This window comes from Enhydra lutris, unplaced genomic scaffold (assembly GCF_002288905.1).
Source record: "Enhydra lutris kenyoni isolate GAN:26980312 unplaced genomic scaffold, ASM228890v2 scaffoldscaffold10, whole genome shotgun sequence".
Lineage (NCBI taxonomy): Eukaryota > Metazoa > Chordata > Mammalia > Carnivora > Mustelidae > Enhydra > Enhydra lutris.
This window is the reverse complement of record NW_019154094.1, coordinates 21,355,503-21,373,364: the sequence shown is the minus strand read 5'-3', so window position 1 is coordinate 21,373,364 and position 17,862 is coordinate 21,355,503. Positions and strand designations below refer to the sequence as shown.

The 17,862-nt window shown below is 48.2% G+C and overlaps 1 protein-coding gene across 1 annotated transcript in view; it reads left to right on the top strand.

Annotated features, from left to right (window-relative positions):
• The window catches only part of LOC111143964 (ADAM metallopeptidase with thrombospondin type 1 motif 9), a 164,532-nt gene that overhangs the window by 130,353 nt on the left and 16,317 nt on the right, over positions 1 to 17,862 (top strand). The window contains exons 31-38 of the mRNA XM_022498000.1: positions 2,100 to 2,273; positions 5,981 to 6,175; positions 7,211 to 7,343; positions 7,900 to 7,994; positions 8,113 to 8,207; positions 8,300 to 8,433; positions 10,613 to 10,704; positions 15,580 to 15,684. Coding sequence (XP_022353708.1) covers positions 2,100 to 2,273; positions 5,981 to 6,175; positions 7,211 to 7,343; positions 7,900 to 7,994; positions 8,113 to 8,207; positions 8,300 to 8,433; positions 10,613 to 10,704; positions 15,580 to 15,684 — 1,023 coding nt within the window. The remainder of the gene's footprint in view (positions 1 to 2,099; positions 2,274 to 5,980; positions 6,176 to 7,210; positions 7,344 to 7,899; positions 7,995 to 8,112; positions 8,208 to 8,299; positions 8,434 to 10,612; positions 10,705 to 15,579; positions 15,685 to 17,862) is intronic.

The following is a 17,862-nucleotide window of genomic DNA, read 5'->3' as shown; positions in this document are numbered from 1 at the left end:
ACCCCCAGAAAAATTCGAATGACTCCACACCCTAGACCCTGCAGTTTGTATCCAAGTAGCAGAAACAATGAGTTAAATCTGCAGATGAGAAAGGCTACCAGGACATATCACATAGTCCTTTTACTTCCTAAAACTACGAAGTGGCTTATGAAAGACACAAGGTACATCACATGACCCAGCACTTGTACACCTAGGTAGACTCAAATCTAGTACACCTAGGTACAACTGAAATCCAGTGTTCGAACTTGGACACGCATGTGTGTGGCAGCACCATTCACAAGAGCTGAAAGATGGGAACAACCAAGTGTCCAGTGTCATTTGAAGGGACAAGATGTGGTATAGCCACACACAGATGATTATTCGGTCAGAGAAAGGAATGAAGCCCTGATACCCACTACAACATGGGTGAACCTTGCAAACATCAGGCTAAATGAAGAAGCCAGTTGTAAAAGGCTGCGTGTTGTAGGATTCCCTTTATGCCCTTTGGCATCCCTTTATGGTCTTCCAAAAAGGCAAACCCATAGAGACAGAGAGCAGGTGGTGGTTGCTACAGGCTGGTGGTTGAGGAAGTAGGTACTGACTTTTTAATGGGTATGAGGTCTCCTTTTGGGGTGATGAAAATGTTCTGCAACCACATAGTGATGGTGATCGTACAACATTACAGATGATTAAATGCCACTGAATTGTCCACTTTAAAATGGTTGTGATGGTAAATGTTACATGTATTTTACTACAAAAAAAAAAAGAAAGAAAGAAAGAAAGGAAAAGAAAGAAAGGCATGGGGTGTATCTGGAAAGACATTTTTGAGTCAGACTGGATCCCAAACTGAAATGCCTTCGGGATGAGACGGGTAATAAAAGAGAAGGAGGTGTGACAGAAGACAAAGACAGGTGGGGGGTGTTCGTGGATCTCCCAAGTACTAAAAAGAGAAAGTTTCAAAGATACCATGCTAACGATAGCTCTCAGTTGTTGTTGCATTAGGTAAGGCTGAGGGACAACAGAGTGTGTGGTCCTGGTGTGAAGGAAACAGGAGGCCCCTCCCTGGCTTAGCTCGCTGTGGTTTCCAAGGTAGTTTAGAGTCTTCAAATGCTGGGTGACACAGATGCTTTAGATTGGATAGGATTTGAGAAACCTTTAGCAACACAGATAACTAAGCTAAACTTCAAAGGGGGTTTGCCGTTGGTTAAAGAGAAAAGATAAAGAACTTGCGGGCAACACAGAGATAGTCCTAGAACAGAACTTACCGCTTGCTCTATATTCCTGACTTGGTTTATGGGCATAAAAACATGTGTCCCATATACCTCACAAATAGATGTTTGATCTGGGACAGGGCCTGTAGGCTAAGTCCCAGTTTCTCCACTTGAAAAATGGAGATCACAGGACTTGCTAAATCTCATTACCTACCTGTCTACATCCTCTTTGTCTGTCTTTGCTCCTAAAATATAAGCTGCTCTCTCAGAGCAGGGGCTGTGCTGTGCATGTCCACTCTTTTTGTCCCAAGACCCAACCCAGGGCCTGACACTGGGAACTTGGTGAATATTTCCTGAGTGAACAAGGGATGAGAGCAGTCCATCCTGGAGAAGAAAAGGCAATCGGGGGTCACAACAAAGCAAAGTATGACTTGGGAGAACTGAAACTTGTCCTTCATGCTCCCCTGGAATGTACAACTAGGTCAAAATGCTGCAGTCTGCACAGTGATATGTTTAATAGTAAGATGAAATGGGCCATCGGACAGGTGACAGCTTCCCTGGCTCTAAGGTATTTAGCAACAGTGTGATAACCACTTTGCTGAAAGTTTTAAAGAGATTCCATATTTGAGTGAGTAATCAAGCCTCAAGGTCCTTTCCACACCTGAAATCCATTTATTCATGCTTCCATTCTTTCAGTCCAGTAGCCACTTACCAAACACCTGTCACTGTGCCTGGAACAGTGTTGGGGGTAAGGGAATAAAACAGTGAGCTCTCTGATCATTCCTGCCCTCAGAGGCCTCAGAGTCCTAGTGGGTGTACAGACAGGGAAATAAATCTCTCCAATAACAGCATACAGTAAGCCATTTATTACCTTTCCATATCAACACCCATCTTGTCTGTCATGAACAGTGCACCAAGACGTGCGGCGAAGGCTCCAGGTACCGCAAGGTGCTGTGCATGGATGCGGACAAAGGCAGCGAGGTTCACGGCATGCACTGTGACATGAGCAAGCGGCCAGCGGACCTCGAGAGCTGTACTTTGCAGCCCTGCGAGTATGTCTGGATCACAGGAGAATGGTCAGAGGTACGTCCCTGAGATTTTGTAACCACCTTTAGGTCAGTGACGCCTGAGGGCAGCAGAGGGACCAGGGCAGGAATGGGGGAGACTGGGACCCACCTGCCAGTTCTTCCTTCTGGGGCCAGAGCCCCCCATATGCAAAGTGGGACAGCACCTGAGATTGTCTCTGAGGTGGAAAGTTCCCCTCAATTCTGTGACTCGCCATGACATCCTCTTGGTATGATAAGGGAGGAGAACTATGACAGGGCCTGAAAGTTCTTTTGATACCTGTGGGTGCCTGAAGACAGTTAAGGTAAGAAAATGCCCTTAGTGTCGGGGAGCCAATAGGGAATGGTGGAGACTGTGAGAAACCAGGACAGACCGCATGAAGGGGGCAGGCTTCTCTCCCTCTCCAGGGGAGGCCCTGAGGAAATATGCATCCTGTGTTACCAGACCTGATTTTTCAAGAAAGGACAAAGATCTGAACTTTTATGTGAAATCTAACTTTAAAATATGGACTCAAATCTTTTATCTGAAACATTGTATGGGGCAAACCAAACACTTTCATGGGCCGGATATGGGTTGCTTGTTTAACAACCTCCCATCCAGAGGAAGAAAATAATTTTCCACAATATTCAAGGAATCAATTTCTTCTTCTCCTTGTGGGTACACAATGCCTAATGTAGAAACATTTTAGTATTAATGTACCAATGGTAATAATAGCATGATTGCATTATTTTCAAGCCTCATGACATTCTCAAAGACGGAAAGACCTGTAATACTCAAACCAGTTGTCATTTGCCCAAAAGAAATGAGAGGTACAATTACCTGGGCTTGTAGCAGAAGTGCTGGAAATTTTTAGATAATATACTCATTGTCCCTGGGCTGTCTTCCAAGTTTGACAGGGCAGCCATCTCACATTTTAATAGGAGAAATATTTGCATGTAGGTGATATGTGTGTTGGGTGTTGAATTGTTTCTGTACCGTAGCTGGCCAAAAGTCCTTTCTAACCATGTCTCCCCACCCTTCTCTTTACTTTTGCTTCCCCATCCAGGGGACATCTAGCAACGTCTGGAGACATTTCTGAATGTCATAGCTGGGGGAGTGGGATGCTGCTGGTATCTAGTAGGTCCAGGTCACGGATGCTTCTACACATCCTCCAGTCTGTGGGACAGCCCCTCCCCTGCCACACACATCCAGCAGAGAGCTATCGGGCCCAATGGGCAGTGGTGCTGAGGCTGAGAGACCTCAGCTTTACCCCAGCTCTGTATGTTCTGAGTGTGCTCTTAAAGAGTGGAGGGGAGACATGGTCCAAATCATTAGGAAATAGATTTACCATTGGCTTGACAGGAACCTGGGGAGGCCAGATGCCTGTTCAAAACAGTCTTTGCCTTTAGGTTGAGGCATAAGTTCCAACCCATTCAAATTCCAGGGAGGGTAGGGGGAAGGTATCCTCCGGGGAGGGCTCCTGTCTTCCTTTCAATTCACCTCTCCTAGTTCCTCTTCAGGCATGGTCTGGAACTTCTGGTTCTCAGCGGTGCCCCAGCAGGCCACAGCCTGGCTTGCAGCAGGGGAAAAGCCTGCCCTTTTGCCTCTCTCCCTCCTCGGGCCTCTGTCCCTCTCTGCCTCCTGGAAGCCTCCTCCTAGTTGGTTTCCAGCTTAGTTCTTGGTCATTCATCTTTCTGGAGTTTCTACACCTTTCACCCTGTGAATGTTGCCATCTTTATCTTAGCCAATCTTTTCTGTGTTGTTATTATTATGCTGAAAGAATTTTGATCTCTTTCTAAGACTGAGTCATGTCTCTCCTAGAGCTTTATTTTAACCTTAATCTTAACCTCTAACAGATGAGACTTGAAGAAGATTAAAAAAAAAGCCTTCCATATTTCTGCAAATTCTCAATTGTATCATGGATCGAAAACTGCATATTTACAGGCAAAGTTACGAGGGTTGGAGATAGGTCCTTACATGGATACAAGGACCACGGTGCCAAAGGCGCTGGACCAGAAATCCCTCTAGAAAAGCTTCCAGTAAAACACAAGAGCCACAGCAAGCCATGCCTTCTCCCTGGGACCTCTGGGACCTGGCAAGCTGTGTGCTTTCCTCTGAGCTCTCCTTGAATGGGGGAGGCCTGGGCCAGATGAGGAAAGAGGATCCACCACCCACAACCCCCCACCCATACCCCAAACCCCCGCCGATGCATGTGTTTTCTCTGCTCAGACCTGAAGTGTCTCACCAAGGCAGGGAGGGCACATTCTTAAGATTTTACCCTGTTCCACTCTTCTTCCCAAATTAGAGAAGCAATAGATGCTCACGATGAAATAAGCACATGACCCCCAGGCATGGAGAATCCAGAGTAAGGGCTTCCCCACGCCCTCCTGCCTCCCAGCCTGGATAGACAGAGCATCTGTGGGCGGTCTGCCCCGACATGAGACACCACAGTCGAGCTCAGCCCTCCCCGGGCCTGCCATCTGCCGGCTCTCCAGGCATTTAAACGGCAGCAGCCAAAGAAGGAAGAAATGTATGCAGGACGCTTCCAGGTCTGGAGCCAGCAGAAAAGGAAGGCGTAGGGATGCTCTATGGGCCTCTGGCTGGGCCTGTTCTCTCCTCACCTCTGGGACCTCTTCAAGGGGTGGCTTCTCCCCAGAGCAGTTACAGGAGAGGAAAGCCACGTGGCTTCAAGCAACCGCTCAGGAGACGTTTGGAGAGAACAACATGGTGGCTTTTGAGACCTGATGGGTGCTGTGGTTCCTTACCCCAGAAAAAGCATCACACTCCCCTTGCTGTGGCCTATTTTGGGGTTCACCAAGGTCACCTCAAACAGCCTTCGGTCTCAAGACTCCTGACCCTCTCACTTAATTTCCAGAACACCTTCACAGAAGATGGCCGGTTATGTGATGACAATGTCTAAAAAGACCATCAAAACTAAATTCACTGTACTTCAGTCTTTACATATATTGTATAAAATACTTAGCTGGGGAAGTGGAACATATTTGAAAATTGCATCAATAACCAATTAGATGTCCCATCAGGGGAAGGATTTTGGACACTGTAAGATGTTCATGTCTTTCTCCTTTTCTGTATTGTTTATGTATTTTTAAGTGCTGTGTAATTATGGTAAAAAGGTTAAGTGGTTGCCTGATCTGGTTAGAGAAAGAGAGAGGGTAGAGCAGAAAGATAACATTTCAGTCAAGATATACAGGCAGGGAGAGAGAAGAGAGAAGGACAGACAGGAAAGCAAAGCACAGGGAGCCAGAAAGGAAAAGTGTCCTGGAGTCCCCTGTTGGCTAAGTGCTTGGTTTCACACATAACTCAGGTGGGCTGTGATGCCGCCCCCCCATCTCCCGTGGTTACAGCTCTGGTGCGGTCACTGTAGGTTTGGAAAAGCATGCGGTCCGGGCTGGAGATCCTATAAATGGGGCCTGGGACAGCTGGAGCCCTGCCCCCTTTCTGCCCTTGAAATCCAAAGAAGGGGCCCAAGGGCCCCCCCCACCTGCCCTGGGGGCCTAGAAGATGGAGTGGAAGCCCTAGAGCTGGGGATGCGTGGTTTCGTGGTTTCGGGTTGCACGGCTCCTGTGTGCCAGGGGCCTGCCACTTGAGATGCATAAACAAGCTAATAAAGTGAGAGCTTTCTGCAGTGTCGTCAGGGGTCAGCATCCGAGGTAGAGGTCAGGGGCGTATTGTGAGCTGCCCCCAGGCGCCACTGCAGCCTCTCCTCCCAACCCCTGTCTTCCCAGTGCTCAGTGACCTGTGGAAAGGGCTACAAACAAAGGCTCGTCTCCTGTAGCGAGATTTACACCGGGAAGGAGAATTACGAATACAGCTACCAAAGCACCATCAACTGTCCAGGCACTCAGCCTCCCAGCGTCCACCCCTGCTACCTGAGGGAGTGCCCCGTCTCGGCCACCTGGAGAGTCGGCAACTGGGGGAGCGTAAGTAGACCAGCTGCTCACCAAATCCGAAAACACTGGGATCCCAAAGTCTGTCTTAAACATGTCCCTCCTGACCCATCCAAAGTGATTCTGCTCCCAGCAGAGATGATGGGAAGCCACAGGAGTTAGCGTCTTGAAATGGGCTCATGGGAAGAGAAGTTCTGTTCTTGGGAGGCAGGGTGGCCCCGGTGCATAGAGCGCGGGCTCTGAAGCTGGACAGCCTCACTGTGAGTCCAGGTGATACTACTTCCCAGTTAATGCAAAGTACAACACTTTGGCATCTCACTTTCCACATCTGCAAAATGGGTGGCTATGAAGAAGAGATGAGTTAATATGACAGCAAATGCCAAGTTACCTGTATTTTACCACAGGACTTTTTAAAAACAGGCCCCTAGAACTCTGTCAGAACTCTGTAAGCGTGACAGAAGAGCTAGTCATTGCCCCTGTGGTCAGGAAGTCAATATAGCTTAGTCCCTCTTTAATGGGAGTATTTCATTCCATTAGGGGTACAGTAAGTGAGAGTAATTGGGACTGCCCTGGAATCTTGCCACCATCCCCAGCTCGGACTCCTAGGTTCTCAGTGTTGGAAAGTGATGCGGTGAAACATGGTATCACTGAATGTGGTTAGGGTTTGATTCCCGGCTCCACCATGACCTTGAATGAAGTTCTTGACTTGTGGGCCCCAATTCCCTCTCTATAGAAACAGAATAATGGTAGTACTGTCTCAGAGAATTTTTGTGAGGCTTAAATGAGGAAAGAAAAAAAATATATATATATATATATATATCATATTATGTACCTATACCTATGTCTTTATGAATACATATGTAAGACACACGTATGTATAAGCGTGTGGGTATCATAGCTCAGAGACAGGCCAGCCATACGCATCCCGTACACGTACGGGTGTTTAGCAGCCTAGGGTCTGAAATGACACTCAGGACATGATGCCCCAGGCTGTGAGCTGCATACCACAGAGCCTGCGCCCCCCCCCCACATTCTGCAGCGGCACCCCAATTCTGCTCTGCCTTGCAGTGCTCGGTGTCATGTGGCGTGGGAGTGACTCACCGATCTGTGCAGTGTTTAACCAACGAGGACCAGCCCAGCCACTTGTGCCCTGCAGATCTGAAGCCAGAAGAGAGGAAAACATGTCACAATATCTATCACTGTAAGTCAGCCCATGGAAGCCATCTCTCTGTGGCATGGAGAACAGGGTTTCTTTGTTTTTTTTTTTTTTTGTCTGTCCGCCTACCCTCTTAGGAAATGGAGAATTTATAAGAGAAATAAGGACGGGGGATGTAATATACAGCATGAAGCCTGTAGTGAATAGGGCTGTGCAGTACACTTGAAAGTTGCCACGAGAGTAGATCCTACAAGTTCTCATCAAAGGGAAAAAAAACATTTTTGTCTTTTTTTGGTATCTCTCTGAAATGATGGGTGTTAACTAAACTGATTGTCATTATTCACAGGGTATGGAAGTCAAGTCATTAAGCAAAACACCTTCAACCTACACAGTGCTACACGTCAATTATCTGTCCATAAAACTGAAGGAAAAAGATAAAAGAAACCTTCATCCCCCCAAAGGGAAAGAATTAATTTTAAAGAAATCGCCCCCCCCCCTTTTAAAGCCAAATAGCGTTAGTGTGAACAGGATATTCACTCCGCAGACCATCGGTGGACATCTTGGAGCACCACTCTCCATTTTTGCATTTCATGTTTTCTAGGTGAGTTACCCCAAAACTGCAAGGAGGTAAAGAGACTGGAAGGAACCAATGAAGATGGTGAATATTTCCTGCTCATCAAAGGAAAGCTCCTGAAGGTAAACGTTGGACACCAGTCATTATTTCTAGAATGATCTGGGAGCGCATGGCCCCGGGCCTCATCGTCTGGTTGCTGAGCGGCTGTTCATTCTAAATCCGTTATTTCTGTTCTTTCAGATCTTCTGTGCAGGGATGCAGTCGGACCACCCCAAAGAGTACGTCACGCTGGTGCACACCGACTCAGAGAATTTCTCCGAGGTGTATGGGCATAGGTAGGAACGCTCGGGCTCAGAAGAGCACAGACGCCTGCAGACCCCTGGAAAGACCGCCCCATCCTCACCAGAACATTCTCCCTGTAATGCAGGTTGCACAACCCCACCGAGTGTCCATACAACGGGAGCCGACGGGACGACTGCCAGTGTCGGAAGGACTACACGGCGGCTGGGTTTTCCAGCTTCCAGAAAATCAGGATAGACTTGACCACGATGCAGATAATCAGTAAGGGCCATGGAGTGTCACGGGGGAAGGAATGTGTTCGTGAGTCTGTCCCTTCAGACAGCAAGCTGCACACTGCTCACTGGCTAGGGACCAGGCTCTGAGATGCCAAGGGGAGCAAGATGAGCTGCTGGGGCCTGGCGATGGCAGCCCAGTCCCAGCTGCGTGGGGGCGGGGCTTGCCCCTTCGGTTCCCTGCCCTGCGGCCAGTCCCTGGAAAGAGACTGCTTGCTTTCAAGGGGCGGAGCTACGCCACAGTGGGAGGCGGGGGAGGGGGGGAATGGGGGGTGGTGAATGAATGGAGGAGGTGTAGGTCTCTGAAAGGGGCTAGTGCACTGTGGGGAGACAGGGAAGCACCCCCCAAAACGGGACTCTGAACCCAGAACTGAAGGTCCACTAAGAGCGGGGTGCAGGGTATCAGTGTGGGGAAGGGAAGGGTGGAAGAAGAAGTTTTTAAGGGAGAAGAAAGCAGATACAAACCTCGAAGCTAAGAGACTTGTGTGCAGTCGTCTGTCTCCTATGCGGCTCCCCCTTGCAGAGCGTACGCAGGAGCAGGGCTTATGCCAAATTTTATCTGATTGTCGGCTTATGGAAGAAAAATGGCGCACAGACTTACCTTTTTTCAGCATATCTTTTTTAAAGATTTTATTTATTTGTCAGGGAGAGAGAGAGCACAACCAGGGGGAGCAGCAGGCAGAGGGAGACGCAGGCTCCTGGCTGAGCAAGGAGCCTGATGCAGGACTCAATCCCAAGGCCCTGAGCCCAAGGCAGACATTTAACTGACTGAGCCACCCAGGCGTCCCCAGACTTATTTATTTATTTATTTATTTATTAAGATTTTATTTATTTATTTGACAGAGAGAGATCACAAGTAGGCAGGGAAGCAGGCAGAGGGCGGGTGGAAGCAGGCTCCTGCTGAGCAGAGAGCCCGATGCGGGGCTCGATTCCAGGACCCTGAGATCACGACTGGAGCCGAAGGCAGAGGTCCAACCACTGAGCCACCCAGGCGCCCCCAGACTTAGCTTTTTAAACTAGCCTCCATGTGAGCTGATTTGTTACCCTAGCGCGCACTGCATTTTTTTAGGGACGTTAAACCTAGGTATGATTAAAGACAGCTAAGCTATCCAAGCATGTTCCCTCGAATAGAGGAAAAACAGAAATCATGAATAATTAATTTTTCCTCATTAACATGGCTCCCATAATATTGCACTGCTTTCCTCTTGAGAGAGATTAAATTTGATTTGTACCCAGATCCTTCTATTGCCTTCAGCCAGCCTGATGGGGGCTAAAGGCAGAGAGTCTGCGGTTTTCCTGCTCAGGAAAAACACTCCAGTTAAGACAGTTAAGACCCAGGGCTTCTCTGCCCTGAAGCCGCAAGGGCCCATTTCCCTGCAGGATGGAGAACTCAGAGTTCCCTCGCACTGGAGCGTGGGTAACTGCAGGAAGATTAAGGCCTTTTGCTGTTCCCGAAAGGCTAGGCAGGAAGGTAAAAAGCTGCCTTGTGCCTCCCGTTCCACAAGCGACAACTTTTGGGGCATTCCCGCTTGAACTCCGCCTGATCTGTGGTCCCCATTTGTAGAGCTGCTCTCGGGAGCTCTAAAGAGGGTTAAAAACACAAGCCTTATTTTTATTGGCTTTTTTTTTTTTTAACTACAAGTGAGCCCCAAACTTGAGAAACTGCCATTAATACGTTTAAGATGTGGGTTCTAATGGCTGCACATTTTGGCAATAATGGTGCATAGGCCATGGGAGGACAGATGAAGCCTCGGGGAAGAACTAAGTAGCTGGAAATGTTCTTGTGGTTTATTTCCTCCTGTCCTTAAGACTGAGAGGCGGTGTTCAGGACGACCGAGGACACTACATTTAAATTCACATATTTAGGTATAGGAGAACCGATTCCAAAGTCATCTTAAACCCCCCTTTTTGGCCTCCATACCGTGAAGCGATTGTGCAGATAAAGCCCAGGGAATGAGGCTCTTGGAACCGCAGATATAATGGGGAAGAAGCAAGTGCCCATCTGGATTCATATGCTCACTAATGATACTTCGGATTTTTTTTCCCCCTCTCCTCCTCCCTCTTACTCTTTCTCTTGCTACACTCCTTCCCTTCTGCCTCCCTGTGACCGTCCTGTCCCTTCTGTACCTTTTTGTCCTTCTCCTCTCCCTTTCTCCGAAACGCCACAGCCACTGATTTACAGTTTGCCAGGACGAGCGAAGGGCACCCTGTCCCTTTTGCCACAGCTGGGGACTGCTACAGTGCGGCCAAGTGCCCACAGGTACGTGCTGGGGGCTCCCCTGACCAGGGACCCACATCCCGCCCTGCCCCCAGGGACCCTCAGCTGCGTTGGCTGCTGGGAGTGCAGAGAGATACCCTGGGAAGGGTCCTGTGCCTGCCTGCCTCCAGAGAGAGTCTCAGCAGTGCTCAGAGCTATAATCCTGTAATTCCTAGTGTTTCCCCAGGAACCGATCAGAGCTACACCCCCAAACTTCTGCATTCAGCAAAATGCACCTATCATAGTAGTAAAAAAAAAAAAAAAAAAAAAAAAAAATAGTAGTAGTAGTAAAAAAAAAAAAGTAAGTGAGACGCCGGATGGCAGGGGTCTTGCTGAAACAAATGATGACAGTTAATGACATGACTATTACGCAGTCAGTGGCATGCTGCTCTGTTTCCTAACTGGCTCTTGAAGAAAATAAAAAGCCTGCTTCGTAGCCTTTGCCCAGTTCCAAGGTGTAAGTAGTCTCCTTCCCCCACCCCCACCCGACCCCACTCCAGTAACTGGTTTCAAGCCCGTGATGTTGTCACTAAGTGGAGCTCCCACGCCAGGGTCAGCCATTAAGAATTCTAAACATTGCATGATACAGAAAAATTCTTATCACGACCTCCGATGTATAAAATGTATCGTAATTCAGGCGAAGAAGTGCAAGTTTATCATCACCTACTGGATTCCCTCCTTAGCAGAGCCACTGAACGGCCGGGGCATTGCCCAGCTACACTTCCACGCTTTCTTGCCTCTTTAGAGTTTTAACTTGCCTTTTGAAACATGCTGGCATTATAATCAGCCCACTGCCAAATTTACAAAGCAGGCACCAATCTTTGCAAGAAGCTTCTGCCCTGAGAAGGGATGAGGAATTCGGTGATCGTGGGCAGGAGAACTTGGCCCCTGTTATTGCTCTGGTTCGTACGGGGTCTTCACAAGGCTGTTGCTAAACTGTGGGTCAGGAATTTCCCACTTTGCCAACAGGCCTTCAAAAGTCTGGCGACTGGGACTGGGAGATGCATTTGGAATCCCAGGCACTGCCTCCCCAGGGTGGATTTACGCCCAACCACAGAGACCATCCAAAGACAAACACATCTGAATTTTCTTTTAACGAAGTGTTTTCTCAGCCCCCAGCTTCAGAAAGCAATGCTAAACATTTTAGAGAAGTGAAAAGGAAGCTCTCAGGGAGAAAGAAAATAAACAAAGGGCATAATGGTAAAAGGGGGCCTCTCCTCTATTACCCAGGAATTGAAAACTTTTGAAGTGCTGTTTCTTTAGAGCAGCTGATGACTTCAAACACCCCATTGGTATGGGTTGCATTTTAACAGCTAATACAGGAGCCCTGTCCTGCCTCTTTTCAAAAGTCTGAGGATTTTCTTGTTTCTCTGTGCGCATCTTTGGGGGAAGTTTAAGTAAATGAAAGGTAATTTGCATTCATTTCTTTTCATAATTCAGAGACAAATGAACTTATTGATTTGCTAAATCCGGCCCCCAAGCAGTTGCTAAATGAGAAAACCCAAAGGCTAGTGAGAAGCTAATTTGTATTTTTCTTAGCCCATTCTTCAAACCACATTGGGCATTTTGAGAATTCAAGCCATGAGTGATGCAGATCGGTTTTCCGGGGAAAGGTCTGTGAGAGGTGCTTTGGGGCAGACGGCTCTTCCCGGGACCTAATCATTGCACACAAGTCAGAGTAGAGGGACGTTCTGTTTGCCACTCTGCTTCTTCCTCCCCATGCACAATGTCGCTTTGGGGATCTGTGTAGCAGTAAGAGCTGGTTTGCCGTGAGCCCCCAACTGAAAATGCAGCCAGAATGTGGTTTTCTATTCTGATCACTGGGGATGTGGCATTATCATGGTTGATGCTGGTATTGGTCTCATTTATTGAGGGTTTCCTAGATTGTAGGCTTGGCCCAGCATTTCTAAGTCAAAGTAGCATGTAATCCCCACAGCAACTTGTGAGAAGCACCCCCCCCCCGCCTTACAGTTGAGAAAATTGAGCCACCAAAAGGTTGGGTAGCTTGCCCCAACACAGCTGGTGCTCACTAGAGGCCGGACTCCATCTCAAGTGTGTCTGAGTGCAAACCCACCCTGGCTGACGTGTCCGCCTGACGTGGCTTGCACGCAAGACTTTGCAGCCTTCCCTTCTGTCCCAACAAAGAGCAAAACCTCTGTTTGTCTCAGGCACATCTTCTGCAAATCTCTCTGGATCCTCTGGCGTGCGCATAACTCTGAATTACTTTTATTCTCTTAAATCAGCAACAGGAGGTAGTAGCTATCCCTCTAGAGTCCTCTATCCCCTGCAGATGGGGGGCAAAGATGTGGGGCCTGGAGCTAAGAGGACAGTAAGTCTTTACTTCTTGGTGGCTCCCAACTTAAGGTGGTCCTTATCAGCAGAAGATGGAGGTCCTGGGGAGGGTGGGAAGAGAGTGAGGAGGAAGACCTCCTGTTCCGTGAGGTGTATGGCCTGCGCTGAGACAGCAGGTCTAGCTTGCTGTACATGTGGCGTGAGCTCAGATCCTGGACCTGAGGGCAACTGGGGGCGTTCTTGGGCTAGAAGCCAGGTCAGCAGCCTGGACCTTCCAAGAACCCTGAGGTGGAAGTCGATGCAGTCTACCTTCTCATGCAGGGTGGGAGTAGGGGGGCTGTCAGCATGGGAGGCAGGATGGGGATGGGGAGAGAGAGGGATCCTGGGCAGTGATGTGGGCTGGACGTTATGAACGAGTGTGAATACCCACCTCAAGGCAGGTAGCAGAGTGAGATGAGGAGGTGGCCCGGTGGGACAGGAAGGGGCTGGTGCCACTCGGAGAGGCCCATGTCTGGGGAGGCCAGGCAAGGAGGGCTTTGTGCTTCCACGTGGCTGCAGTCGTGGACCCCTGTTGAGGCTCCTTGACAGAGCCGCTGCTGGCATCTGTAGAGTACGGTCATAAAATAATTTCCAGAGTGTTTCTAAGATATCACCTACTCTCTGCCAGGTTATGAGTTAGGTGTTAGGTGCATTACACCTTATAATTCCCTCCTATTTGCAGGTTAGATGTTACTAACCCATTTTATAGATGGGCTCAGGAAAGGGAAACTGTTCACCCCAGGTCACGTTAAAAGTAGAGGAGTCTGGGTCCTAGGAAAAATCCATCCTCAACACCAGAGTTTCTCAACCTCAGCACTATTGATGTTTTGGGCTGGGTTATTCTCAGTTGTGGGGACTGTGCTGTGCACTGCAGGACATTTAGCAAGATCTCTGGTCTCCACCCTCTAGAGGCTAGTAATGCACACACATGCGTGCATGCGCACGCGCACACACACACACACACACACACACACACCTGCCCATTAGAACAATCAAAAATATCTCTAGATATTGTGGATATCTGGAGGCAAGATCGCCCCCTGTTGAGAGCCACTAACTTAGACCAGACTAATCCCCCACATCTCTTCTGTGAGTTGGAGTCTTACCTGTCCCCATGTTACAGACGTGGGATCTAAGACCTCAAAGGGTTTTCTAAACTCTGCTAAACTCTAAATATGAATGATACTAATAAAGGAAAGGAAACCCAAGGAGTACACCTAGTCCGGGTAGTCAGAGAGAACAAGCCAGGGTGGGATATTTATTAGGAATCTACCAAGTGCCTGGTCATGTGTTAGAAACCATTACTGATCCAAATAAAGCAATACCAAGGCCCTCCCCTCGCTAAGCTCACTGTTCTACTGGAGGCCGACAACCAACACAAAAAAACAGTGGCTACGGGTATTTTTTAGTTATGACCCGTGTACCAGCCCTGTGCTGCTTGGTTAATTTCACTTACTCCTCCCTGCAGCAGTCTGAGGCAGGTACTGTTATTACCTTCCATGTTACAAATGGACAAATTGAGTTTCTGAGATACTTAAAAAAAAAAAAAAAATCTGTACCAGATTTCCTCCCCGGGGAGGATAGAGCCGAGTTTTTACACTTAGCTCTGGCAGGCTGGGAGTTTCCACCTCACGGCCCTCCTCCCCCTGGCTTTAGTAAAGACTGCTTTGACAGAGTACGGGATTGGGCAAGGTTCAGAGAGGGAGTGAGGAAGCATTCACCGTGAGCCTGTTGGTGCAGAACATTTTAAATTCTGAAAATGCTCCTTGAGGGGCAGGAAACCTTGACAAATGATGTCAAGTGCTTGTTGGAGTCATTTTTTTTAAAGCGAGAAACAGATAGATGGGGAGAGCAAGAGAGAATCTCTGCTGCAGCGGCTCCTAAGAAATGAGCCTGGAAACCCCGAGCCCCCCGTTTTGAAAGGAATCCTGGAGCGGGTTGGAATCCGGGATCCGGGCGTGGAAGAGGAGGCCCGGCTGCAGGCCGTGTAGAATGGGTCGCGCACGCCCTCTGCTGGCAGTTCCGAAGAACGCGCTTCTCCTTTGAAGTCCCGCCCTGCTGCGCGTAGTACGCAGAGAGCTCCGCCGCGGCGGGGAGCTACAGCCTAGGAAGCTTTGGCAGCGAGATCTTGTTAGAAAAATTACACTGTGGCATTTTGTTCCTGAAGGAATCTGATAATTGTAAGCAACATCAGGATTGCTGTGTTAGGGAGGCAGAATGGTGCTGGTTGAGAGCAAGGACTTTGAAGTCAGGAAAATGTGAGCTGGACTCTCACTGTATCCTGCAGAAGTTAATCACCTCCGCTGGGCCTCAGTTTCCCCATCTGTGAAGAGAACCCCTTCATAGTGCTCTTAGGAGGATGCATGAGATGCTGCATGTAAAGTGCCTGGCCCAGACCTCCGCCCCTCCTTCCAAAAAAAAACCCTCATTAATTAGTGGCTATCGTAATTGATTAATGTCCTCCTTCCCAAGGTCCCTTTTACTGTGTAGCCTTTGCTCAGGACATCACGTGGACTAAAAATCTCTTTCATTGGCCATTTCTTCCAGGGTCGTTTTAGCATCAACCTTTACGGAACCGGCCTGTCTTTAACCGAATCAGCCAGATGGATATCACAAGGGAATTACGCTGTCTCCGACATTAAGAAGTCCCCGGTAAGGTTACCTAGGGGCTTCCGATGGGTTTTGTTTTCTCTTACCTTCTTCCGTGTACGTCTGTTGTGGTGGTGCTAAAGGAAAGAATGTGCTTTCCCATTTCCTCAAACCATTATGCGAAGTGTCAGGACGAGAATGTAGGAAATAAATTGAAGGTGAAGCTTGGATAAGTGAGTGTATCAGAAAGAGCCTTGCTTCCCTTCTGGTGAATTCTTCCCTGAGTCGCAAACCTGTGAACCATCCAGATAATTAGAGGATGCTTAACCCGGAAGTTGAAAGCAGGAGGAAGCCTTTTAGGAGTGTGTGGCTCAGACCCTTTGAGTTAGCCAACATGAGATTCCTTCTGTGAACTTAAAGAAAAAGATGTTTCTTGTTGTTTTGAGAAAACTCGAAATACAAAAGAGGCTGGAAGAAAGGGATAGCTTACCATGTGATTTTTCTGGAGAGTTCGGGAAACACTCAGGGGTTCCACACTAACCAGCTTTTCATGCTCTGAAATCTTGCTGCTTGTGGTCCAAACGGAGCACCAGCATCACTGGAGGCCCATTGCAAAGGTAGGTTCTCGGGCCCCAGAGCTTCTCAGGCAGGATGGGCCGCTGAACAAGGTCGCCGGGTAGATCATTAGCACCGCACAGCTTGAGAAGCACTGGTCTCCGCAACTGCGTCTCAGCGCTGTTTCTTAGAATCACCTGGGAAAGCTTAAAATGCATGTTCCCCCCGCCCCAGCCTGACTCACCAAATGGGAACCTCGGAGGCAGGGCTAGAATTTTAAATTCCCTGGACAATTCTCTTGTAGGGCCAGGGCAGACATTGCTGCCTCTTCATCAACCTTCCCTCAGAACTTCTGAGGACCTGGGATAGGAACCTGACCTGGGGACAAATGGGAAATTTACCAGAGTATGACCCATGGTCCCAAGTCCTTCTTCAACCAAGACCCCCACCCCGGGGTCTCCTCAAAAGTGTGGGAGGGGAGGGAAAAAAAGGACGAGGACTGGAAAAGCAGGTACAGTTCCAAATTAGAGCTGCCAGCTCAAATGCAGGATACCCAGGTAAATTGGAATTTGAAATAAACAAGCAACTTTTTTTTTAACTGTAAGCTTGTCTTAAACATTGCATGGGATGTATTCCTTCTAAAAAAAAATATTTCTTTGAAATTTACATCTGACTCGGTGTCCTGTATTTTTATTAGCTAAACCTTATCAAAATCAGAATATAAAAAAGAAATTCAAGCTGCTTCCCCCTGGAAGAAACAGCCACTTGTGACTTCCTGGGGAAATCCCAGAATTTCCCGTGCCCATTTTTTTTAGCTGCCAGGGATAAATTTGTCTATGAAAAAAACCATCTTACTCCCTTTTTTTCCTCTAAGCCAATCAGCCCCTCATATCTAATTCACTAACTGGCCATTTTGATTGCTCATAAATAATTAAATGTTTTCCTTTGCACTGAAAGGAGTAAAGATAGCTGACCACACACGTGCTTTAGCGGGTGCTCCCAAATTATTATGTTCTTCCCCTGCCGCTACCCCTCAGGGTCCATATATATTATGGAGCAGTTGCTCAGAGGAACAGAAAACTTAACTGTCCCAAATGGTCAGATATGAGGCATGATTTCGTAGGAAACCATCCTTGTAAACTATGTAACATAAGTTTCAGTCCTTTTAGCCCATTACCAACACGGCTCTTTTCATCCCAAAACTAAAAATTATTGCGGCAGGGAGCGCCACCTGCTGGAGAGAATGGTCTCCATCCTGCAAAGATCTGTTGGCGGGTTCCCAAGCCTGGGAGGGGAGTTAGCCTTTGCTACAGGGAGTCGGTTTGACAGTTGTCTGGCAGCATTTTCCTTTTTTTTTTTTTTTTTTTTTTTTTTTTAAATCTTGGTGTTATATGACAGCTCAGAGAGCCTGAGCTTAAAATTAATCTCCAGGGTCTGTCCAGCACTCTTTACGAACCCCGGGAGCCAGGTCAGAGTCTTCCATAGCCCTTGGCAGCCCTGAGAAATGTCAAACCAGTGTTCCCCTAAATCAGTGGTTCTGGAACCCGAGTGTGTATCAGCATCACCTGTGACATTCATCAGCTGCAGGGCACAGCCAGCCTCAGGCGCCTGGGGGGCTCAGGTCATGACCTCCAGGGTGGTGAGTTCGAACCCCACATCTGGCTCTGCACTGGGCGTGGAGCCTGC